This window comes from Neolamprologus brichardi, chromosome 18 (genome assembly GCF_056152115.1).
Source record: "Neolamprologus brichardi isolate AB-2024 chromosome 18, ASM5615211v1, whole genome shotgun sequence".
NCBI lineage: Eukaryota > Metazoa > Chordata > Actinopteri > Cichliformes > Cichlidae > Neolamprologus > Neolamprologus brichardi.
The window spans coordinates 5,432,666-5,457,602 of record NC_142121.1 but is presented as its reverse complement, the minus strand read 5'-3'; the positions used below and the strand labels follow the sequence as shown (position 1 = coordinate 5,457,602).

At 39.9% G+C, this 24,937-nt stretch overlaps 2 protein-coding genes across 2 annotated transcripts; both read right to left on the bottom strand.

The window, feature by feature from the left end:
- Positions 1-1,263: 1,263 nt before the first annotated feature.
- On the bottom strand, positions 1,264-3,620 carry LOC148097468 (tripartite motif-containing protein 16-like). The gene has a single exon (XM_087832146.1). It carries the CDS (start codon positions 3,585-3,587, stop codon positions 1,926-1,928), a length of 1,662 nt encoding a protein of 553 aa, XP_087688272.1. The 5' UTR covers positions 3,588-3,620; the 3' UTR covers positions 1,264-1,925.
- Positions 3,621-8,526: 4,906 nt separating this feature from the next.
- LOC148097467 (uncharacterized) lies at positions 8,527-12,552 on the bottom strand. Its single transcript, XM_087832175.1, has 3 exons — positions 12,224-12,552; positions 10,961-11,222; positions 8,527-9,891 (listed from the first exon to the last, which is right to left on the bottom strand). The coding sequence occupies exons 2-3, from the start codon at positions 11,208-11,210 to the stop codon at positions 8,978-8,980; spliced, it is 1,164 nt and encodes a 387-aa protein (XP_087688301.1). The 5' UTR covers positions 11,211-11,222; positions 12,224-12,552; the 3' UTR covers positions 8,527-8,977.
- Between the last annotated feature and the right edge of the window lie 12,385 nt (positions 12,553-24,937).

The following is a 24,937-nucleotide window of genomic DNA, read 5'->3' as shown; positions in this document are numbered from 1 at the left end:
TTTATACTTTCACTGTGACTGCGAAATTACGGAGCCCCGCAGGGGACATGGGAGAAAAAAAATTAAGACGGGCTTTTGCGAGATCTCGCAAAACAAACTCGGGATCTCGCAAAAGTTTTAGCCGCATTCTTCGGAGGCCGCCAGCACGAAGCCGACCGGGAGGTTGAGGCACGATGTGCCGGGACAGCGGTGTTCCTCCCGGCTGTAGTAGGTCTCGACCTCCCGTTAGCTTCGAGATGGTGGGTGTCAGATCTCCGAAAACGTGGGAGCACTTTTGATGTCTTGTAAACCGAGCAGGTATCTGACGTTTACACAACTACATTCACGCCTCAAAATATCTTAAAAGTGTATTTTGTGACCCAGAAAGAGTAATATTACAACTAAGTAGCTGCCGCCATTGTTGGAATTCAACTTTTGCGAGAATTCAACTTTTCCCGAGTTAGTTTTGCGAGATCTCGCAAAAGTCCGTCTCAATTTTTTTCTCCCATGTCCCCTGCGGGGCTCCGTACGAAATAGATGAAAAAGTAGATGTTAAAAAACAACTTATAGTTTTGTCATTGGGCTGGTCGAATGCTATGATTTTCTGTCCCTTTGTCTGACCTTAGAGACTTATTTTAAAAGGAAACATTACAATCCTTTAAAGCAAGTATTTTCACCTCTGTTCCCCCCTCTGTACTTAGCTTTTTTGTTGTCATGTCAGTAATTGTCCAGTTGATGGATCCCTTGGATCACAAGCCTCTCTGATGAGTCCAAGTGAAAATATTCTTAATAAACAGCTTTGAAGAATTTGTGACCAACTTTGTTTAATTGAACATCATCATCATGAGTCAAACTCACTCTTGGATCTACAAAATATTTAACAAAAACAAACATCACTGAATCATAAGGTATTTGCTCCAACTCTTAGTCCAGAAACACATGAGTGAACTAGATCAGCTGCTCCTCCAGTTCAGCTGTGGATTTATATAATTATTTATATTTGTAAAGTGGGTATGCAGGGTTTTTCAGTACTAATATAAGCATTTTATATCATCGCTTTATTGACAGATGTATTTTTTTTAAAGGTGTTCAAGGTCAGGTATCAGTTTGAAAAAAACAAACAAACACACTGAGTTGAACTTGAACTTCCTACTGACAGAAACTAAAATTGGTGCAAAAATAACCAGAAACATATAAGAAACATCCTGGAGGTGCTGCAGACAAGTAAGGACCAATAATAACACGTCAACAGGAAATCCTTTTTACTAATTTATTTTATTATTTTTTATTTTTACTCTCCATTTTAAGCCATGATGTTTGCTGATACTGTGTTCCTACTGTTTGTTCTCATTAATAGTTCTGTTCTGTTTTTAACATTCTGTGCTGAAGCTGGAGGAAATGTTTCCACAGTGTCAGATGATACAGCTCCAAACTAAATAAGTGACTAACTAACGATGCTTTAATACACTTTACTATAAATTATGATATAGTGCACTTTCTTAAAATTTCTTATTGCTCTGTAATTAATTGTTTTCTTTATAAATGTACAAAGTAATGAGAATAAAATCTGTGTGATAAAGGAAGGTCTGTAGACTTCTCTGTTAAGATCAGTGAAGAGAAACAACAACATACAAATACCTAAAAAAAAATATTCAGTAAACATTTAGAAGATAGAGAAGTTTATGTTTTCATGTGGAGAAATTTTTTAAAATAAAAATATTCATAAGCATTGATAGTCTCCATGGCTGAAAAGACACAGGAAAGAGCTCCACCTATAAAACGTAAAAACATCAAAACAACATCTTGAAGATGTCGAGGTTCTGCCCATAATGTTTGACTGACATCTGATTTATGTGCAGCACATAAATACCACAATAATGATGGAGAGAAACTAAAAGGGAACTAAAATACAGATTTAAACTTACAACAATATGAAAGACTTCAGTCTATTTCACTTTAATCAACTCAGCCATGTGTCCAACCAAAACTCCAGCATAGAGCGGCTGAGTGAATGTGGTCTGGACTCTGTGGAGGAGAGTCATGGTTTCAGAGACGCTGTAGAAGGACAAAATACCTGCTCTGTGATCCAGGTACACTCCTACTCTGGAGGAACAAGGACCTGAGACACGAGTTTGGATGTTGTTGTACTGAAATGTATAATTGTTGATGTAATAATCTAATGACCAAGATTTGTCATTACGTCCAAATCTACATTCATTTCCTTTTCTGCTGATATTCTTGTATGCGACTGCTACAATAACTCCTTCCCCTCTCCACTCCACCTCCCAGTAACAACGTCCAGTCAGACTCTCTCTACTCAGGACCTGCAACCAATAAGTGAATCTGTCTGGATGATCAGAATAAGACTGTTGTTGACTCACATATGTTGCTTTTCTGTTCCCCTCTGATAATAACAGCTGTTTGTTTGCTGTGTTTGGATCCAGTGTGATTTCACATGAATATTTTAAGAATCCAGCTCTGGTCTTTGGCTCTGGTGGATCTGACAGTGAAACATCCACTTCAGTGACTGTCAGTGAGATGTTTGTCCATTCCTCTCTCAGAATGTCCTGTAGTTTATCTCTGACCTCTGACACAGCTGCTGTCACATCCTCAAAGTAGCTCAGAGGACAGATATTGATGCTGGATGAGTCTGTAGACTCACTGAGTGCTGACAGTGAGGGGTAGTTGTGTAGAAACTGGATGTGATCCTCTGTGTGTGAGAGCTGCTTCAGCTCAGCATCTTTCCTCTTCAGCTCAGTGATCTCCTGCTCCAGCTTCTCCTGAAGCTCTTTGACTCGACTCACTTCAGTTTCCTGCTGGGATCTGATCTGCTGCTTCACATCAGAGCTTCTTTTCTGGATGAGATGGATCAGCTCAGTGAAGATCTTCTCACTGTGCTCCACTGTTTGATCAGCAGACTGATTGATGGCCTCCACCTCCTGTTGAAGCAGCTTCACATCTTTCTCTCTGTCCTGGATTCTCTGCTGGATGTTTTGTCGACTCACCTCCAGCTCTCTCTGCCTCTCAGTCCTTTCTGCTGCAGCTGAGACTGTGTCGTGGCCTTTATGTTCATCCATAGAGCAGAGATAACAGATACTCTGCTGATCAGTACGGCAGAACATCTTCATCACCTCATCGTGACGAGAGCAGATCTTCTCCTGGAGCTTCTTGGAGGGCTCCACCAGCTTGTGTTTCTTTAATGCAGCCACATCATAATGAGGCTGAAGGTGTTTCTCACAGTAAGAAACCAAACACATCAAACAGGACTTCATTGCTTTCATTTTTCTTCCAGTGCAGACATCACAGGCCACATCTTCAGGTCCAGCATAGCAGTGATCAGCAGGAGCAGCTTGGAGTCCAGTCTTCTTCAGCTGCTCCACTAAAACTGCTAACATGGTGTTTTTCACCAGGACAGGCCTCGCTGTGAAAGTCTGTCTGCACTGAGGGCAGCTGTAGATTTTCTTCTTTTCCTCTTCATCCCAAAAGCCATTAATACAGTTCCTGCAGTAGCTGTGTCCACAGGGAATAGCCACCGGATCCTTCAGTAGATCCAAACAGATCGAACAAGAGAAGGTTTCTCGGTCCAGCTGAACACTTTTCTGCGCCATTTCACCTCTCGATGTCAGTGACTGTGTGAGTTTCACTTCCTTATAACTCAAATCTGGTTACACCTGTAGATCTGGAAACAGGTGGAAAGAGAGGAGGTGCTAAGTTAGATAAGAGGACAAAGAGGAAGGGTTATCAGGTTGTACTTAATACCAGAAAGAGTATGTGTTTAACCATTTTTACACACTTGTCAGAGTTCTTTTTAAAATATTATTGAGTCTGACCTCCTGATGTTTCTTTTCTTTCTCATTCAAATTGTTCAGATGAACAGAAATGGCAGACAGCTCGTCAGAGATCAATAGATCAAATAGCTGGAAATCTTTTTCTCTACATTTTAAACTTTTGGTCCAGAAAAGTAAAAGACAGAACAAGGAATTTCCAAATTTATTTTGGGTATACTAGAAAATTAACCAACACTTATTGACATTTGTAAAAATCTTCCTTTTATGTTAGACAGACTGGATGCTACCCTGGTCCTTTTACCCTCTGCTGTTTTGCTGTCCAATTTGCTTTTGACATTTAAACCTTACTGAAGTAAAACTTGTCTCAGCTCAACTGTATTCATCTTAGAGCGAGGATGCACATTGAGATTTATATACAAAAAAACTTTATTGTCACAGTTAAATTCATGCAGCCTTGTTTAGAAAGTATCGAGGTCACAATATAAAACCAATATCATCCCCAGTATAAACACTCTGGCTAGACCAAAGTTTATGGGCATTAGGGGAACATAAACAGAACTCCACATACCTAAACTGTGTCATCAGGGCTCATGGATGGAGTCACCTGAGAGGCTCTAGCGCACCCTGCTATACTCCTAACATCTGTGCTCAGACTGCAGCAGTTCTGCAGCACTAAACCTGATCTTTTCCTGCTTTCTACAGTAACTTGAGCTTTCAGCCTGCTGTCTGTCTTCATAGATGGCAGCTTTAAACATCATGAGAACTGCTCCCATCCACTGATAATGAGTGCAGCAATGTTTTGTTCTGTTGGGCTGTGACCCACTACCCCTCACAACGCTCCTCTCTCCACACTCCCACATTACTGATTGGTCACCTCCTTTGAAACTTCCTACAGGTGCACTCACTGCTGCTCCCAGCTTCCTCTCTACAGTCAGTAATTATTGCACTTAGTGGTTAGTATGTATGGAGGCTCAGTATGTCTCTGAGCCTCCATACATACTTACCATGCAGGTGATTTCTAATCGAAGTTTTCCAATGTTTGACTTTCAACTTCCTGACAACAGCTTAATGTTTTATTTTCTACTTTTCTTTGTTGTAAATAAAGTGTAATCAGACAGTAGAGGGATTGTCTATCGTTTGAACACGAGTAACCTAATTTAATAAGTGATCTAAATCTTTGTTTAACCTTTTTATTTATTTAAGAAAGAATGTAAAAAAAAAAAAGTAGTGATGGCTGAAGCTCCAGCATATGTGTCAAAAAATCAACACACTGCTTCAGAAACTGTGCCGAGGCTTGGTTTCCCTGAACAGAGTCGTGTGATCAATGACATTCGGAGCTTCATTCAGCATGTTGCTTCAATTCCTGACTCGTTGGTTTATAAGGCATTGAATCATTGGTGGGATTTGTGCTGTGTTTTGGTGATTTTGTGCAATAGAGAGCGAATCACTGTGTGACATAATTAGAGACATGGAGCCAGGAAGAAAGGACGCTCTCCATATTATTAAATAAAAACCAGATCATCAGCATTTCTGCTCCCAGGCTTAAAATGTACATAAGAAACATGATATACATATACTTATATTTATAGAGGTTATAGTATATTATATAAACGTACCTGTCCACTGGTTAATTATATAATCAGGTGGCAGCAGGGACCTCACAGCACAAGCATTACTCCCAACCTATTATAAGATTGTGTTGCACATTGTTACATATGAAGTATTTTTTATTTTAATTAATATAAAACATCAAGAAGTCACAAGCAAAAGGAAAAACACCATGGCATATCAGCCCGATATCAGACAGAACTGTCACATGACATCAAACATAATGAAGCAGTTAATCCTACGTTGTAGATTCAAGTTTTTGGCCACCAGATGCCATCAAAGAGGACTGTGTTGAAAAGCTTCGAGTTATGAACAGTTTTCAATACTAACTTCAGAAAGCTTCATTTGGCCATGACTACAAAAAAATCCAGCTAAGTTCTGCAACTTGATTATTCTTTGTAAAGCACATTGTGACAGGTTATAGTCTTAAAAAGTGCTATATAATTCAACTTTACTTACTAGCCAACCAGCAAATTTGTAACCCTCCACTCTCATGTTGGTTGCACAGTTGTGATGTGATATATAGCAGAAATTAATTTGTCAAATCAGCAATAAGACGATGACATGACAAGAAATAATGGGTGAAACAGACAATATAAACGCAAGAGGGAGGACACACCTGGGGAACAGCTGAATAGTATCCACCTGATACTGACGAAGGACTGTCAAAATAAAGTAATTAACCACGGGACACAGGGACACAAAATTGTCACAGAGAATACAGAAGGACAGGGGGAAGAACCTGTGGAATAAGCAGTAATTATGAAAAATAGAAACCCTCCCCAGGTGCTAATTAAACCTTCTGTTTTTAAGGAGCAGTCAATCAGAAGATAGTTAGCTTAAAAGTGGACTGAAAGCAAGAGGAGCTGAAATGGTTTGTTCGATACAGAAGATGTAGTAATGGGTTGCAGATCAAAATAAATAAGGAAATTCTTTTAATGTGATTTTTTTTATGTTAATCATGCAAAGCTATTTTTATTTTGGAGTTAGAGTCCAGGAATAAAAATGTGGAGTTGGAAATAATCACAAGATTTTTGATTCGGTTTAATCAAAGTACTACAATAAATTTTGAATTAAATGACATTAAAATCTTGACATTCGGCTGCTTCACTGCATCTTTTGTGAGTGCAAGGATTTAAAAAAAATGCAATAGTAGACAGCAGGTCAGACAATATGCAAATGAGGGGAAATCTACATCAAATTAAATATGAGTTATGGCTGATTTGAATAAAAGCAATGATGATGCTTAGAGACACATTTTTAAAAATGTTGCTATTACATTTGAACCTGCAGCTTTTTTAAATGAACACCTGGTATCCAATGGGAGTTTAGTTTGAACTAACTGAACAAAAACTAAGAATAATCAGAATTAAACAGAAAGAAAATGAGAAGCACTCCTTGATTTTATTCTGTTTGCCCACTAGCTGAGCTCTGATCTGATCATGAGTTGTATTCCTGTGTTATTTCACTGAGACCAACACTGGTTTACACACCTGTTCTGTATGACTTTATCTTGGGTTTGCATTGATATCCAGCACTCTGAGCTGATGGCTGATCTCCTCAAAGAGGTCGATCACATCTTCTCTGGGAGGATTTCTTCCACAGCAGTCAGTCCACTGTTGCTTCAACCACTGAATTATCTCTCTAACACATCACCAAACCAAAGTCTTCCAGCTAAGAGTTCATTACAGTTTAAAAGTGACCCTAGAACAGGGGTCTGCAACCTTTAAGACCCAAAGAGCCATTTGGACCCGGTTTCCACGCAAAAGAAAACACTGGGAGCCGCAAATACTTTATGACATCTACAATGAAGATAACACTGTATATATTGTTTTTTACCTTTATGCTTTGTGTGAACAACTAAGGTGTGTTGCTTATGAAATCCATGAAGTGCTACAAAGAAAATTACATTTTATTTATGTAATTAACACATTTTGAACTCTTAAAGAAATATAACAAAAGGAAAGCTGAACTAAAATGACCCAGCAAACAAAAACTGTTGTGAGCCGCCACCCTTATATCTCCTTTGGGCTTTTGGAGCCTTGACCTGACTTTTAAAAAGTAATTGGAAAAAAAGCTCTATGCTGCTAAAAGATGAAAAATTCTGCCTAAATATGTATTTTACCAGGTTAATGTGTGTGGCGGGGCGTGGTCTGCAGCACCGCTACAGGGGAGGCGGACGCACCTGAGCGGCACCTGAGCGCCTTAACGTCTGTGCCATCTATGCTGTTGTGTTGGTGTGTGTCGGGCTGTGAGCTGAAAAGCTACAGCCGGCTGTATGCGTACAGCAACCGTGTGTGAAAAGTGGTCAATAAAGAGATGCTGAAAAGCGTGTTCATGCAAACATCGTCGGGTCTGCCGTGATATGTTTACAATAAGATTTATGGTCCTGAACCTCTGTGCACAGCGTCTGCAAATCGGGGCTTTGATCTTTACGCAGGACTGTAAGCTGTCGTCTGTGAGGCGTGAGCGGTGTTTGTTTTTAACATAGTTCACAGTGGAGAACAGCTGCTGACATAATGTGGATCCGAAGATCCATAACTGGCCTACCTGGGGTTGAAAGTATCGATAAATGCACGGCTTTTCGGCGGGTACACCGGCTTCTACGAGTGTGACGCTTATTTTGAGCGATGAAAAAAATAATAAAATATAATTTTATTTTAATACTTCAATTTCACAATAATCTTCATATTTAGAACTACAAGTTAAAAAATAACTAACATAAATAAAATACACTTCAGCTAAATACTTCTAATTTATTTTCCCAAACCACGCAGAGCCGCACTGTACGGACAAAAGAGCCGCAGGTTGCCGACGCCTGACCTAGAATTTCATTTCTGCTCTCTTCTTTTTTTCTTCTTCTTCTTCACATCTGTTGCTGCCCTACTCAGGTCGATATAATGAAAATCAGGCAGAAATAATAATCAGAAATCCAAATGTAGAATTTATGGTTCCCTGTTGATCCAATTTTCGTATCTACATCTGTGATGGATAAGTTTAAGTTTAAGTTCTGTACTTATGAAGCAAACTGCACACACAGAGTTAGCAAACAATGAGTTTACTTGCATTTATGACATAAATACTTATCATGAGCCAATATGGCAATCATGACTGCTTTTATATTGCAGGGAAATAGACAAAATTAGTCAAAAGAAATTTTAATCAAATCTCGTAACACATTACCCAGGCTGTGAAGAAACAGGACAAGAATCTAAACCAGGACAAAGCCATACTGAAGTACCTTCCTTAAAAATCACAAAGAAAACATATTTAAATAAAAATGCTATACTTTTTTTTTTATAAAAAACTTTATTTCTGTGTATTAAAACTTATTTATTGGCTGATAAAGAGGAATCACATCAAGAAACAAGTGATGAAAAACTAATTTTCATGTTTGTTTTCTTCTATACTGAAGAAGAAATACAAGTTTCTGTGGTAAATATTAAAAGAGCATCTTTGTTCAATAAATATTTGTGTCACCTTTAAAGACCAATAAAAAAAATATCAAACTTAGAGAAACATAAAGTCAGGGCTGGAATAAACAACATAGAGTGCTCTTCACTGCTGTGGACAGAAAATGTACCATGACTTGGAGCATGAGGTCATTTTCTACCTCGGGTGCTGCAGTGATTTGGTTTGTCACTCGGGTGGATCCTTAGATGAAAATTCAGTCCTGATTTCCAACTGAATCTTTCCCCACAGGAGCTACAAATATATGGTTTCTCCCCTGTGTGGATCCTTCTGTGACTTTTCATAGTCGACAAGTCTCTAAACTCTTTCCTACAGACGTTGCAAGAATACGGTTTCTCACCGGTGTGGATTCTCAAATGAGTTTCTAGTCCTGATTTCTTACCAAATCTTTTCCCGCAGGTGCTACAGAAATACGGTTTCTCACCTGTGTGGATTCTCACGTGAATTTCAAATCCGGATTTCCAAATGAATCTTTTCCCACAGGTGATGCAAAAATATGGCTTCTCGCCTGTGTGGATCCTTACGTGAGTTTCCAATCCTGATTTCCAAATGAATCTTTTCCCACAGGTGCTACAAGAATGTGGCTTCTCACTTGTGTGAACTCTCATGTGTCTCGTCAGGTTGGATTTACACTGAAAAGTTTTTCCACAAGTGTCACAGCTTACAGATTTTTTACTTGTATCAGTTTCACTCCGAGACTTATCTGTTCTGTTTTTGTGACGTCTCCTTTTCTTCAGCTCCGCATTTCTAGTTGATCCCGAGTCCACATGCTGGTTTTCTTCCTGTTCCTCAAGCTCTGGTTCAGGAAAGTGAAGAGCAAGGAGCTGGTCATCGTTTGGTTCTGATTCACTGAGGTCACTTTCCTCAAAACTAGAAGTCACCATAAAACTATTGATCTCCTGCTTCAGTACAATCTCCTCCAGCAGTTCCTCCTGTTCCTCTTTAATCTGTGGAGGATCTGGGTCCTCCTGGTCCAGACTTGAGTTCCTCTCCTGCTGATTGGCGACAAACTCCTCCTCCTTACAGGTAGTTTGCTGGTGGAGGTCTAAACGAACAATAAAAAAAGGTAATTATAGCAAAACACTTCTGAGAAGATAAAATAAAGTTTTAGTTAAAGTCTGTAATGAGGGCATGTTGCTCACATTTGCAGGTGAAATTAAAAGTGTGTAAAAATGAAGTTATTTGTGCACTCTGATGCAAATGAGAACTTGAGTTCTGACATTTTTCAGCAACATTAAGAGTAAAAAAACCTTTAAAACAAAAAAAGAACTCACTTATTTCTGACTGACTGATGATCTTGATATTTTTCAAAATAATCTTCACTATTAGGGGTGGCTGTGGCTCAGGCGGTAGAGCAGATCATCTACTGATCGGTTCGATTCCCGGCTTCACTTAGTCTGCATTTCAAATATCGTTGGGCAAGATACTAACTCCAAGTTGCCTCAAGTTGCTCTTTGATCTGTGGAATGTGTGTCTGAATGTTGGCAGCCCGTTCTCACTCCCGAGGCGTAACATGGCGACGTTTTGTCACGTCCCGCGGCGTTCCTGAGGAACGCAAAAGGAGACTTTCGGCGTTCTCATGGTACGCGGCGGGTTATGGCTGAAATCCAGTGCAATGACGCTCCCGCAGTAATCGACGTTCGAGCCCTGTATTCCAGCCCTAACCATAACCTTTTTCCTCACCTTAAACAGGACTTAAATGATGTTAAATAGCGTGTTTCTAAGCAATTTGAAGAAAAAGAGCGCACATGTGTAGATTGAGTCCATACGGTTCTCATATTTCCTCATTTTTCCGAGGTCGTCATTTAGGAACGTGGTGGGTAGCCGAAAACGTAATATGTTGACAATTTGTCACCTAGCGTAAAATGTTACGCTTTGGGAGAACGTGTTGGTAGAAAGCACTAAGAAAAATGTGTTTGTGCGAATGGGTGAATACACAAGTTTTGTAAAGCGCTTTGAGTGCTCAAGATTGAGTAGAAAAGCGCTTTATAAGAACCAGTCCATTTAAAACTCCCTGTCATGTTTTCACGAATACACATTAAATAGATCTGACTGATACAAACTGTAGGTTTAATATTAATGTTAACACTTCAGAAAAGCGATTACAGTTTTACCGGTGGTCTGTAAATCTTTCTCAGGTTTCCAGATGTTATGCAGCTGTCTGAGCCGCTCTTCCCCGGTCCAGACGACGATGCCTTCATCCTCGTGTTTCACTACAAGCTGTTCTCCCTCTTGACTGATGCAGAGTTCCTCCTGTTCCTCTTTGATCTGTGGAGGCTCTGTGTCCTCCTGGTCCAGATTGAAGTTCCTCTCCTGGTTGCAGACCTGCTGGCCAGCCAGATCTTCCTCCTCCTTACACTTCATGTTGATGTGGGACTTGAGGAACAAAGTAAAAAGAAAAAGATTAGACAGGTAAAGGTGCAGCCTCAATCAGCAGGGCTGTGAGAGAGGTTTGTACAAATGTTTCAGAAGCACCATGTGACTCCCTCTCTTTTTTGGAAAGTCTTATTAATTCACTTTATAACTTTTACTTTGAAGATAAATTTCTACTATCACAAAGATATTATGACCTCTTTAAAAACAAACACCGGCAACTACATGACTTAAATTCCATGTTTAGATGAAGGTAAAGGTCAATGCCTTTTGACAGGGGAAAAACCTCCACACAGAAGAATCTTCCTTGGCTGAATCATAAATTATTCACCATGATTAAAACTGCAGATGAGCAATAATCTGCATTTTATTTTAGCCAAAGAGGAATGTTTCTGTTTGTCTGTGATTGACTTTTTCTGCTGGGTCCAAATTTCATTTTATCCTGTGTAAGTTTGTTTCTCCTCCTGTTAACTAGCAAAGTCAAAATCACCTTGATTAATTTAACTTTAATTAAATTATAAATGTAATAATTTTATTGAACAATTAATTTCATTTCAATTAAAAACAATTACTTAAAAGAAAGAGATTAAGTTGGAGAGAGACATATGGCCATCTTTTAGTGAGTTAGACCCTGATTAAGGGGTATTTTTGAAAGTAAAGCCCATCTCTCAAAGTCCCTGCCGGCCTGCCTCCACCTCGGGAAGTCTGTGGGTGCAGACGGAGGTGAGGAGCACCACAGGCGGCAGAGAACTGTCTGTAGCCCCGGAGTGAGGCATCGTGAACCGAAGCAGACAGCGAACTGTGGCACAGTGCAGAAAACCGAAGCTTTCCCTCCCTGTTTGGTTTTGATGTGTCTCATGAATGTCTATTGTTAAAAGTTTACCTTTTAAAAAAAGGGACGCACTTGTTTGATTAGCTGCTCTCTGATTTTAGCCTGTTAGCTTACAGACTGAGCTCAGATCATTCCTGTGTTAGTTCATTGAGAACATCACAGTTTTACATACCTGCTGCGTGACTTAATCTCGGGTCTCCGGCTGATATACAGCAGTCTGAGCCAATGGCTGATCTCATCATCCTGGACGATTGTTTTTAATGTTTTTAACCACGGAGGTTTCTTCTGCATCATCAGTCTCTCGTTGTTAAACTCTCCCAGAAACTGAAGACAGTTGTGCGATACGAGTTGTGCCATTTCCGCGCTTCTTGTTCTTCTATTGAATAGACGGCAGACTACACATGTCCAAGGGTAATACTGTCCTCCTCAGGCCATTGGCATCAAGTCAAAGCCTTAAAGTCCGGTACTTTGCACATGGTAATTTTTTAGCAGCAGAATCAGAAGACAAAGCGTGCCAATGTTTATGCTTTGACTGTGACTGCGAAATTACGGAGCCCCGCAGGGGACATGGGAGAAAAAAAAATTAAGACGGACTTTTGCGAAATCTCGCAAAACTAACTCGGGATCTCGCAAAAGTTTTGCCAGAATCGATAAGTCTCTCTGAGCCCAGTTATTTAACTGAGTTCTACAAATTTGGATTTTCTCCCAAATATTAAGGTTATCTAAATCAGTCTTATTCCTGGTTATATACATACCCAAATATTTGACAGTGGATTTAACAGGAAAATTAAAAGTGTTAGAAATAGTACAATCATTTAAGGGTAAGATCTCACACTTGTTTAAATTTAGATTTAACCCTGAAGCTTTTGAGAAAGTTTCAATAATCTGCAGAATTTTGGGGATTTCTTTCAGGTTATTTAGGAAAATAGTTGTATCATCGGCTAACTGGCTGATAGAGAGCTCTTTACCCAGGATAGACATCTTACCAAACTCAGCATTTTTAATCAATATGGAAAGCATTTCTGTTGCTGCAATAAACAGCAATGGTGAGATTGGACATCCTTGTTTTATTCCTTTGCAAATCCTAAATCTTTGTGAGGTGCCACGTGGAAGACACACTGAACTGTTAGTATCTCTGTACAGTAATTTGATTACATTAATGAAGTTACCTCCAAAACCGAACAAATCAAGGGCTTGAAACATAAATTCATGCTCTATCATGTCGAAGGCTTTGTAAAAATCTTAAAATAGAACAAAACCTTGGTTCTCAATTAGGTAGTTGTAGTCAATCAAGTCCAAAATAAGGCGGATATTATTATGAATTGAGCGGCCTTTTATAAATCCAGACTGAGTGTCAGAAATAATTTGATTTATGCCTGATTTAAACCTGTTTGCAAAAATATGTGTTAAAAGTTTATAATCATTATTTAATAGAGTAATTGGTCTTAAATTATCAAGAAGAGTCGGATCTTTCCCAGGTTTTGGTATGAGTGTAATTACCCCTTGTTTCATAGTGTGTGTGAGAGAACCATTTTCTACTATTTCTGTAAGCATTCCAAACACAAGGGTTCTAATATGAACCCAAAAATGTTTGTAAAAGTTACTGGTCAAACCATCACAACCTGGTGCTTTATCTTTGGGTAAAGCACTTAAGGCTTTATCTAACTCTTCAATGGTAATTTTGCCCTCACAAGTCTTTTTAAAATTTTCATCAATTTTTGGAATCAGGTGTTTGATAGATTGAAAAAAAGCCTCAGCCAATGGTCTAGAGTATGAAGAGGAGTACAAATTACTGTAAAAGGTAAAGATTTCTTTAGCTATTAAATGAGGGTCAGTGCATAGCTGACTATCAATTTGTAGACTATTTATGGCGTTTCTTTCTTGTCTTATCTTTTCTAATCTACAGAAATATGCTGTACTTTTTTCGCCATCCTCGATCCACTTGGCTCGGGATCTCAGATATGCTCCTTTAGCCTTTTTAATATAAATATCGTCTAAAGAAGACTGTAGAATACTTCTACGCTGTTTGTCATAATCATTAAAAAAGGGTTTCGAGCAGATGTGATTAAGTTCTCTGATAACTTCAGTTTCTTTTTGCTTGTTCTGATGAGCTATTATTTTACTGTGTTTAATTGAGATTTGACGTACTTTAAATTTAAAGAATTCCCACTTTTCTGTGTAAGAACTTATATTTTCATTAGCTGAAATAAGTTCTAGTTGTTGAAGTATTTCGTTACTAAAATTTTCATTGGTAAGCAGGGATGAGTTAAACTTCCAGTAACCTTTATTATGAGAGTTTTTAAGTTGAGGAGTGACACTGAGATTTATCACACAGTGGTCGGTTAAAGGTGCAGCTGAGACACCCACATCTATACTATTCTGCATTAAACTGTCTGAGATTAGCCAGAAATCGATACGTGATTTCGCCGAACCATCAGGCTTGAACCACGAAAAGGACTGAACAAGTGGGTTTGCTAATCTCCAAGGATCTTGTAGTGGCAATTCCTTTGTTTGACAAGTCAAACATACCAAAATCAAAAGTCCACAAGCCACTGCTGCACTGAGATATTGTTTTGTACGCAGGCAAAAGAAGTCCATTGTCCAAACTTGAAAACTGCGTTTTGATGGTTTATTTATCCAGTTTGGCAAGCAATAACAAGATCCAATGTTTTTGTTACCTCCTGCTGCTTCTCCTGCGCTGGTAAAAACCATTGGCCCACCCCAGTGCATGCTGGTCCTATACCAGTTGCTTTATTTATAGAAAACAAAATGGCCCTACAGCTCTTCCTGACCAATTTAACAAATTAACATCAAACAAACTTTGAAACAAAATATTAACCAACAAATAACTTATAAATAAACCCCAAAATATAAGTAAACTAACAACAAACTTTAACTAATTTCAAAATAAGAAAAAATAAGAACAAATAGCTCCAACACTCCGGCCCCTAATTGTGCATACAATCACAATTACTTTAAAGTCCCAAAAGGAGGAGCTATTCCCTTAAGCAGGTCCTTAATCTTTGCTAATGATCTTCTTCACGATGAGGCTTCCAGTAGCAAAAGAAGTTTTGTCACTGGCCTTTCCAAAACACTGGTCTTTGTTTGTAGTCTCACAGAACGCACCAAGCCTTTTGCATCCTGGTTTACACTTAAGACTTTCGCCATCATCCACAATCCTCTTGGTGCTGTAGCGTCTGCAATTAAAACTACATCTCCAGGTATAAGACATCTTTTAGTCCTCATCCATTTTTGTCTTTCTTGCATCAGAGGTAGGTACTCAGAAAGCCATCTCTTCCAGAACAACTCTGCCATGTACTGTACCTGTTTCCACCTTTTCCTGACATACACATCACTTGGATCAAACAGTCCTGGTGGTAAAACTGGTTTATTTTTCAGCAACAACAAGTGATTGGGTGTCAGTGCTTCAAGATCATTTGAGTCATCTGAAACTCTAGTAATGGGTCTGTCGTTCAATATAGCTTCAACCTCACAGAAGACTGTTTGGAGTCCTTCATCATCCAAAACTTGCTCTTTGAGAACTGAGGCTAAAATACTCTTTATTGAACGAATGAGGCGCTCCCACACACCGCCTTGGTGAGAAGCTGCTGGGATGTTAAAGTTCCATTTCATGCCATCTTGAACAAAAGCCTTTTGAATTTTAGCATGGTCCAGCTCAGTCAAACTTTCTTTCAACTCTCGATTCGCCCCAACAAAATTTGTAGCATTATCAGATCTGATGGTCGAAACTGGGCCTCGTCTACAGATGAACCTCCGCACAGCATTTATACAGGAGTCTGTATCAAGTGTACATGCAATCTCCAGATGTACTGCACGACTGGTGAAACAAGTAAAAAGAACTCCATACCTTTTAAGGAGACTTCGTCCTCTTTTAACACTTATAGGTCCAAAATAGTCCACTCCAACATTTGTGAATGGAGCTGTGTCTGGCAGGACTCTCTCTTCAGGCAGATCCGCCATCTTTTGTTCAACAAACTTTCCTCTGTTACGTCTACACGTGATACAACGAGAGATGATTTTCCTGGCAGCAGAATTTGCATTCAATATCCAGTATTTTTGTCTTAGTTTTGACAGCATGTGTGCTCTTCCTGCATGTCCCAACCTTTGATGGATATGGCATAAAATCAGTGTTGACACATGCATATCTTTTGTCAAAATTGCAGGATGCTTTACTTCCATAGGCATAGCTGCTTTATTCAATCGGCCACCCACTCTGAGGATTCCTGCATCCAACACTGGATCAAGTTTGTAAAGACAACTTCCTTTGGAGACTCCTTTGAGGCCATTGCTGATTAAAGCCATTTCAGTTTTAAATTTCTGTTGTTGCGCATATTGAATAATAGCTTGTTCTGCCTTTGCCAAATCTTCTGAAGTCAGATTTCCTTTCTTCAAAGTGGTCTTAAATCTTTCCATTCTTATCTCCACTTCTTTCTGACTTTCCAGATCATTCTTATTCAAACCTGCAGCAAGCAACTCTATCCTCTTCTGCGCCAGCAACACCAAGGCCTCTTTCAGCTTTAAAAGCCAGGCTACAGAGATTTTAAGTTTTGCCCAAGACGAGAAGTAATGGATAAGATAGTTGGTAGGATTTTGCAATTCCTTCACAATGACATTCATTGTCAGGTCCCTTTTGACCTCTGGGTCATCTGCAGAAATTACACTGTACTCCACATCCAGTTTAGGCCATTCCCTTTCTGACTTGTAGAGAAATTCTGGCCCTTTTATCCATCTTCTACATTTGAGGAAATCCCCAGCACTCATGCCTCTGGATGCATCATCTGCAGGATTCTCCTTGGAAGAAACATATCTCCACTGATTCACATCGGTTGCTTCTCGAATGACAGCAATTCTGTTTGCAACAAAAGTATTAAATCTTCTGCTTTCATTGGAGATGTATTTCAGTACTGTTGTACTATCAGTCCAAAAAACTGATTTTTCCAACCTTATCTGCAGCTCTTTTTGCAGAAGCATATTCACTCGAACTGCAAGAACTGCAGCCGTCAATTCCAGCCTGGAAATTGTAGTTTGCTTGAGAGGAGCAACTCTAGCCTTCCCCAGGATAAAAGCAACATGCGTGATGTTATTCTTTTCCAACTTTAAATATGACACGGTTCCATAACCATCTTGACTTGCATCGGAAAAATGATGAAGTTGTGCCTTATCTGGTCTTCCAAAACAACTTGGTTTAATGCAACGTTCCACTTTGAACTTTGAAATCAGCTGGAGATCCTCCAGCCAATCACGCCACCGCTGGGAAAGTGAGTGGGGAATAACTTCATCCCACTTCAAATTTTGTCGGCAAAGCTCTTGTAGCAACAGTTTAGCTGGCATACTGAAGGGAGACAAGATTCCCAAAGGATCATACAGTGAGCTGACCACAGACAAAATGCCCCTTCTAGTTGTTGGACGGTCCTGCAGGGAGGTTCTGAACTGGAACTTGTCTGTTTCTATGCACCACTGTAAACCCAGTGCTCTCTCAACTGGAAGTTGATCTGTGTCCAAATCCAGAGCCTTAATTTCCTTCGCTCTTCTTTCCTCTGGGATTGACATGAGCACTGCGCGACTGTTGCTGATCCATTTTGAAAGCTTAAATCCTCCTTTAGCGCAGATATCTGTCAGCCTTTTCACCATGTGCACTGCCTCCTCTTCTGAAGCAACAGATTTCAAACAATCATCCACATAAAAGTTTCTTTTGACTGTATCAACCACTTCAGCTGGAAACTGTTGTGCATTGTCATCTGCAGTTCTCTGTAGAGCATAATTTGCACAGCTTGGCGAAGATACTGCTCCAAACAAATGCACCTTCATCCGGTATTCCTGTGCAGACCTTGTAGTGTCGCCATGTTGCCACCACAGGAAACGGAGAAAGTTGACGTGTTTTTCTGAGACGTGAACTTGGTGAAACATGGAATCAATGTCTGCCATTAATGTAACAGGCTCTTGTCTAAATCTGATCAGAACTCCAACCAGCGAGCTCGTGAGATCAGGTCCCTGTAGAAGCTGGCTGTTCAATGATGCTCCTTTATAAGTTGTTCCACAGTCAAATACAACTCTTAACTTGCCCTTTGTGGGATGATACACTCCGTGATGAGGGATGTACCACACCTTTCCATCGTCTTTGTGCAACTCATCTGCAGAGACAAGCTCGGCATATCCTTGTTCAAGCATGTTGTTTACACATTCAGTGTATTCATCCTTATAATGAGCATCCTTTTCAAATCTCCGTCTGAGACTCTGGAGACGCTGCTCCGCGACACAGAGGTTATTTGGCAAGCTGGGACCTTCTCTCCTGAAAGGCAAATCAATGTGATAATGATTTCCAATAAGTTTTATTGAACTACTAACAATATCCATGAAACACATATCCTCTCTGGACATTTCAGTCTGCTCCTCTGAGGATCTTTCATTAAAATCATGATTGTACTGTTTAACCAACATTTCTTCAAGACGCTCAACAGAAATCCTATTGGCTGTTACAGCAGTGCAGTTGTTTTTATTTCCACTGTTACTTCCAGTGCGCAGGGGACCATTTATGACCCAGCCAACTTTGGTTTTTACAGCATAAGGTCCACCCTCCACACTGTTTATCACCTTCCATGGCTCTAAAACATTGGAAGCATCAGTGCCTATCAGTAGCTCCACCTCTGCATCAATGTTGTGAAGTTTAACAGGTTTAAGATGAGGCCACTGATCGATGTCACCTTGCTGGGGAATATTGACTGTAGAAACTGGCATGGTCTTTTGAGTCAAAACATCTGGCAACAGCATGAAATCATTTGCTTCCAAACCAGACACTTCCAAACCAGACAGAACTTGTGCACTTACAATCCTATCTTGACTCATTGTTCTCAAAAGGATATTGGTCTTTTTACCTTTTAGATTCAGTCTTTTTGCCAGGGTTTCTGTACAGAATGTACCGGAACTTCCAGAATCCAAAAAAGCATAGGTTTGCACGATTTTATTGCTCTTTTGGCTCTTAACTTGAACTGGAACTATAGGAAAAACTGCATCAACTTCATGACCGGCCCCAATATGCCCACATGTCTGAGTGGTTGCAGTTGACAAGGTGACATTAGAGCTTGTCATCTGTTGAGTTTGTTCTGAGGGTGCACCTGGATCTTTTCGCTCTATATGAAGAACCCCTGGGTGCTTTTGGTGACACACATTGCAATCCAAACGACTCCTACAGTCTTTGCTTGTGTGACCAACTTTTAAACAACCAAAACAAATTCCCCTTTCCTTGATAAAAGTCAACTTATCCCGATGCATTTTTGCTTTAAACTGCTTACAATTCTCTAGTAAATGATTGCTGTGTGAACAAAACAAACAACTGTGCAGAACAGTGGGATTTGTTCTGCTTCCAGTTGATTGAGCTTTGACTCCTGGAACTGTACTGACATTAGTGGCAAAACTACTTCCCTTTTTTCTTTGCTTGGTGGAACTTGAAACTTTAAAGCTGCTTCCAGATTGCGAGTCTTGGATGTTGCCAAACACTGGATCTGATGCTACTTTCACCTGTTTTATTATGAAAGCAACCAGATTAGTGAACACTGCTCTGTGACCATTTTGTTCCTGCAGTTCATAGGCAACAACTCTCCATTTTTCCCTCAATTTGTATGGAAGTTTCATAACAATCATTCTCATATTTGAGGGCAAATCCAACTCCTTCATATAAACAACTTGCTGTGTTAGATTCGAACATCCTTGAAGAAAAAGAGAATGACTGTAGACCTTTCACATCCTCACTTTTAATAGGTGCCCAAGTCACAATCCTCTCCATATATGCAGAGGCAATTTTATTTTCGTTCCCAAAATGTTCTTCAAGAAGATATTTGGCTGTGGAATAGCCCTGCTCAGGAGGTAAATGCTGACAACTATGCACCAAGTCTTTAGGCTGCCCCCTAGTGAACTGCTCTAAAAAATGCAAACAATCGCTCCAGTTATCAGTTTTAGCTTCCACTCCATTTTCAAAGGCATTCATAAATGATCTATACTGTAAAGGGTCTCCATCAAACATAGGGATGTTTCTGGCTGGGAGGACAGAAGATAAATTTTGTTTTACAAGCAAATTAGTGATGTCATTTTGTTTTTGCATAATATTGACAATCTCCTTCGTGCAATTCTCAGTCAAAGTAGGAGACTGAGGCTGTGTTTGCTGCGTCACTTGAGCTGAATCATCCACCTGATGTTGGTTTTGACTTTGTCTAGGTATGATTACTTGTGATTCAGATGCAGAATTTGTACCAGAGTAATCTCTTTTTGCCGGAACAAATGTATCAGCACAAGGATTTAAACTAGGCGCTTCTTGTACGTGCCCTCTTTCAAAATAAGAGTTCATTCCATCAGAACGCTCAGAGCTACAAACTGAGTTTATTTTTAAGACACGGAGCTTTGCATTGGTTACTGCCAGCTCTGTTTCCAAGGATAATTTCTCCTTTTCTTTTCTCAATTTTTCCTCTTGCGCTTCAATAGAATGTTTTTTCTTTAATGCAGCGAGTCGCTCCATGAGCGCTGCTTTGTCAGCCGCAGCTTTAATGCGTGCGGAAGATGTTGATGACATTCGACTTTGCTGTGACAAGGTTTTTGAAGGTGGCTTTACACTTGAGATATTAGAGACACTGTCTTCGGGATTTATTTCATCCACACTTTCAACAGCTTGATCATTAAGAGCAGTATTGCTTTGTTCAGTATACGGCTCGCCTGCTTCCTGCAACCAACCCTTTACTTTGTCCATAAAAACAGAGAATGCTGTCACCTTAGACTGAAAATGTGCGCTTTGCCTTTTCACTTCATCTTCAGGCAGTGGCAAACTTAAAAAGGATTCTTGCAAAGCGTTTGCATCTTGATAGCATTTAATAAACTTCCCGAATTCAGAAGACACTTCCTTAACGTTCTCACGTGAAGTCATTAAAGCGGAAATTTTCCCCATGTACTTAGATGCTTGCTTACACATTGAACTCCGCTTTTCTTGGCATGTCTTTATATACAAATCCAAACCTTTTGGTGTAAATTTGATGCTTCTTTTCTCTGCTTGCATCTGAGTGTCATCCTCTTGTTTACTCTTAATATCCGACATTTTATTGTCCTCTTGGATTATTTCAAACATTATAAAGATGCACAGCACACTGAGAATCCATAGCATAGGAAACAAACATGACATCCATTTACCTGCTGATTGCAGCGTACAAACATTTCCACAGAGGGCGTTGGCATGTTTCAATTAGCGATCCAATTATGCACCAATTTAGTACATCAAAACTCAGTTCATCAGTCTTTGTAGTGAAATAATGTCTTTAAACTCCAATAGCTTCACCGTTTTCCTTTACGGCTTAAAACAATATTATCACTCACCAGTTTTGATGAACGAGTGACATGTTGATCCAGGCCTCAACATCAAATCTGTCGGGAGTACTCACAGATGATCCAGTAAGGCTTTTATTCGAGTTCGACGGTGATCCTTGAAATCCATATATCCAACATATCCATTAATGAAGGATTATTCCTTTGTCCACGGGCAGGTTTTTTACTTTATGTAGTGGCAATTCCTTTGTTTGACAAGTCAAACATACCAAAATCAAAAGTCCACAAGCCACTGCTGCACTGAGATATTGTTTTGTACGCAGGCAAAAGAAGTCCATTGTCCAAACTTGAAAACTGCGTTTTGATGGTTTATTTATCCAGTTTGGCAAGCAATAACAAGATCCAATGTTTTTGTTACCTCCTGCTGCTTCTCCTGCGCTGGTAAAAACCATTGGCCCACCCCAGTGCATGCTGGTCCTATACCAGTTGCTTTATTTATAGAAAACAAAATGGCCCTACAGCTCTTCCTGACCAATTTAACAAATTAACATCAAACAAACTTTGAAACAAAATATTAACCAACAAATAACTTATAAATAAACCCCAAAATATAAGTAAACTAACAACAAACTTTAACTAATTTCAAAATAAGAAAAAATAAGAACAAATAGCTCCAACAGATCTATTAGGTTAAGATTTAGACAGAAGTTGTGTAAAAATGAATTTATATGATGGGAATGGAATTTAGAGGGTGATCTATCAAGCCATTCGTCATAAACCATATTGAAATCTCCACCTAATATAAGATTGTTTGTGGAGTATTTGTGAGATAGTTCTTTTAGGTGACTGGTAATCTCAGTTAATAAAAGTTTGTTCTGAGCTACATTGTTGTAACCATAAATATTACATAAGATCAAAAAGCTATTATCCACTTTGTGTACACAAATTAGCCAATGGCCCAGACTGTCTTTCCTATGAGTTTCAATTTTATTACCAAAGTTTTTAAATAGTAAGGCCACCCCAGCTGATTTGTTAGTACCATGACAAAGAATTATTCTTTCCCCCCACTGACTAGACCAAAAATTTTCATCTGCCTCCACAGAGTGTGTTTCTTGTAGCAGTATACAGTTCGCCTTTACATTTTTACAGAACAAAAATATTGATTTTCTTTTAACACTGTCTCTTAAGCCCCTAGTATTTAAAGACACACAGTTAACATTGGAACTAAGGAATGACATAAAAGGGAAATGAGAAAGCAAAATAAAAAGAGGTTGACTGTACTTCAAGTACCCAGATAGAAGTAGAACTCTATAAAATTGGGAGCACTTAATCCCTTAAAACTGAATTCACAAAGTGCAAACGACCTCTATGAAAAATCCTTACAGTAACGTACCAAATAGGTAATATAAACAGTAAGTATTGAACCTGCCTATTTAAAACTTTTGGCATTCTTAGAATTGGTTAAAGAACGTGACCTAAATAGAATTGTTAGCAAAACGCATTGTACTCAAAGAGTAATATGCTGACTGGTTATTTGGAATAGTTCGACAGTCACCCAGGGAACACCCGAACTCCGTTGATGTAACCGGCATGCCCTCGGTAGTAGACGTTCTTCCCTTCAGCTCTGGCTCGCTCCATTTTGGGCCAAACTGCAGCTCTTGCTTCTCGGTCTAGTTTGCAGAAATCTTGCTTGAAGTAGACGCCTAGCTCCTTGCACACCTGGGAATCCTTAGTCAGTTTCCAGAAAGCGTCTCGGTAGTGCCTCATGGTGAACTGAACTATTATTTGTCGATGTCTACCCGCTTCTTTTTTCCCTAGACGATGGACGGTGTCCACAGCGTCGCCCAGTGAAGAAGCCCAATGTGGCGCGATCTTAGCCAAGATGTCAATAACTTCTTTGCGAGTATCTTCGTCATTTTTTTCTTTCCAGCCCTGGATTTTCAAGTTCCAGCGACGCATGTATCGTTCTAGTTCTAACATTCTCTCTTTCAGCTCAGCGTTTTCTTTGTTTAGAGCAGGAATGTCTTTTTCCAAACCAGACAGTTTAGCCTTACAGTCTTTTATATCGGCTGCGTTCATTTCAGCCAACTTGGCAATGTTAGCCACCATTATCATGTTGTTACTTAGCTGCACGCCGAAGTCATCGATCTTGTTTGTTAGCTTGTTAATGGCTTCTATTATGGAGTTGTTGGTTTCCACACTTTGGGACACAGTACCCTGGCTAGGGGGTGTGGGTGCTTTGGTGGGCGTAGGTGGAGTTTTTCTTTTGGCTGACGGTGTTGAAATCTCCATTGCATATTCGTGGCCGGTGGGTGCAGAGCTCTTGGAAGCTACCGCTGGCTTAGCTGAAGCTTCTGCTTTTTCCCGCGTCATCTTCTTCTCCATTTAACGGCAGATTGGGTCCGTTCAATAGGTTTCAAGAGGTGAATCTAGTCCTTAAAAACTATAGGCAAAAAGAGCAACCTACTTGGTATTCAAAAGTAGAGGTCTAAACAGGTCCACCGGGATTAGTACACGACGGCTTAAAAGAAGTTGCCTGCCCCGACGGCCATCTTGCCGGACTCCTCGCAAAAGTTTTAGCCGCATTCTTCCCATTAGCTTGAAGCTAACGGGAGGTCGAGACCTCCTGTTAGCTTCGAGCTATCGGGAGGTCGAGACCTACTACAGCCGGGAGGAACACCGCTTTCCCGGCACATCGTGCCTCGAACTCCCGGTCGGCTTCGAACCAGCATCCGAAGAATGCGGCTAAAACGTTTGCGAGATCTCGCAAAAGTTTTGCGAGATCCCGAGTTTGTTTTGCGAGATCTCGCAAAAGTTTTGCGAGATCCCGAGTTTGTTTTGCGAGATCCCGAGTTTGTTTTGCGAGATCTCGCAAAACTTTTGCGAGATCCCGAGTTAGTTTTGCGAGATCTCGCAAAACTTTTGCGAGATCCCGAGTTAGTTTTGCGAGATCTCGCAAAAGTCCGTCTTAATTTTTTTTTCTCCCATGTCCCCTGCGGGGCTCCGTAGATCGGGAGGTTGAGGCACGATGTGCCGGGAAAGCGGTGTTCCTCCCGACTGTAGTAGGTCTCGACCTCCCGTTAACTTCGAGATGGTGGGTGTCAGATCTCCGAAAACGTCGGAGCACTTTTGATGTCTTGTAAACCGAGCAGGTATCTGACGTTTACACAACTACATTCACGCCTCAAAATATCTTAAAAGTGTATTTTGTGACCCAGAAAGAGTAATATTACAACTAAGTAGCTGCCGCCATTGTTGGAATTCAACTTTTGCGAGAATTCAACTTTTCCCGAGTTTGTTTTGCGAGATCTCGAGTTAGTTTTGCGAGATCTCGCAAAAGTCCGTCTCAATTTTTCTTCTCCCATGTCCCCTGCGGGGCTCCGTACGAAATAGATGAAAAAGTAGATGTTAAAAAACAACTTATAGTTTTGTCATTGGGCTGGTCGAATGCTATGAGTTTCTGTCCCTTTGTCTGACCTTAGAGACTTATTTTAAAAGGAAACATTACAGTCCTTTAAAGCAAGCATTTTCACCTCTGTTCCCCCCTCTGTACTTAGCTTTTTTG

What these genes read in the sequence shown, in the direction of transcription:
- LOC148097468 (XM_087832146.1), bottom strand. Translation starts at nt 3,587, where the DNA reads ATGGCGCAGAAAAGTGTTCAGCTGGACCGAGAAACCTTCTCTTGTTCG.
- LOC148097467 (XM_087832175.1), bottom strand. Translation starts at nt 11,210, where the DNA reads ATGAAGTGTAAGGAGGAGGAAGATCTGGCTGGCCAGCAGGTCTGCAAC. An exon ending in GAAAGATTTACAGACCACCG is followed by an intron (nt 9,892 to 10,960) that starts GTAAAACTGTAA and finishes TTGTTCGTTTAG; the next exon opens with ACCTCCACCAGCAAACTACC.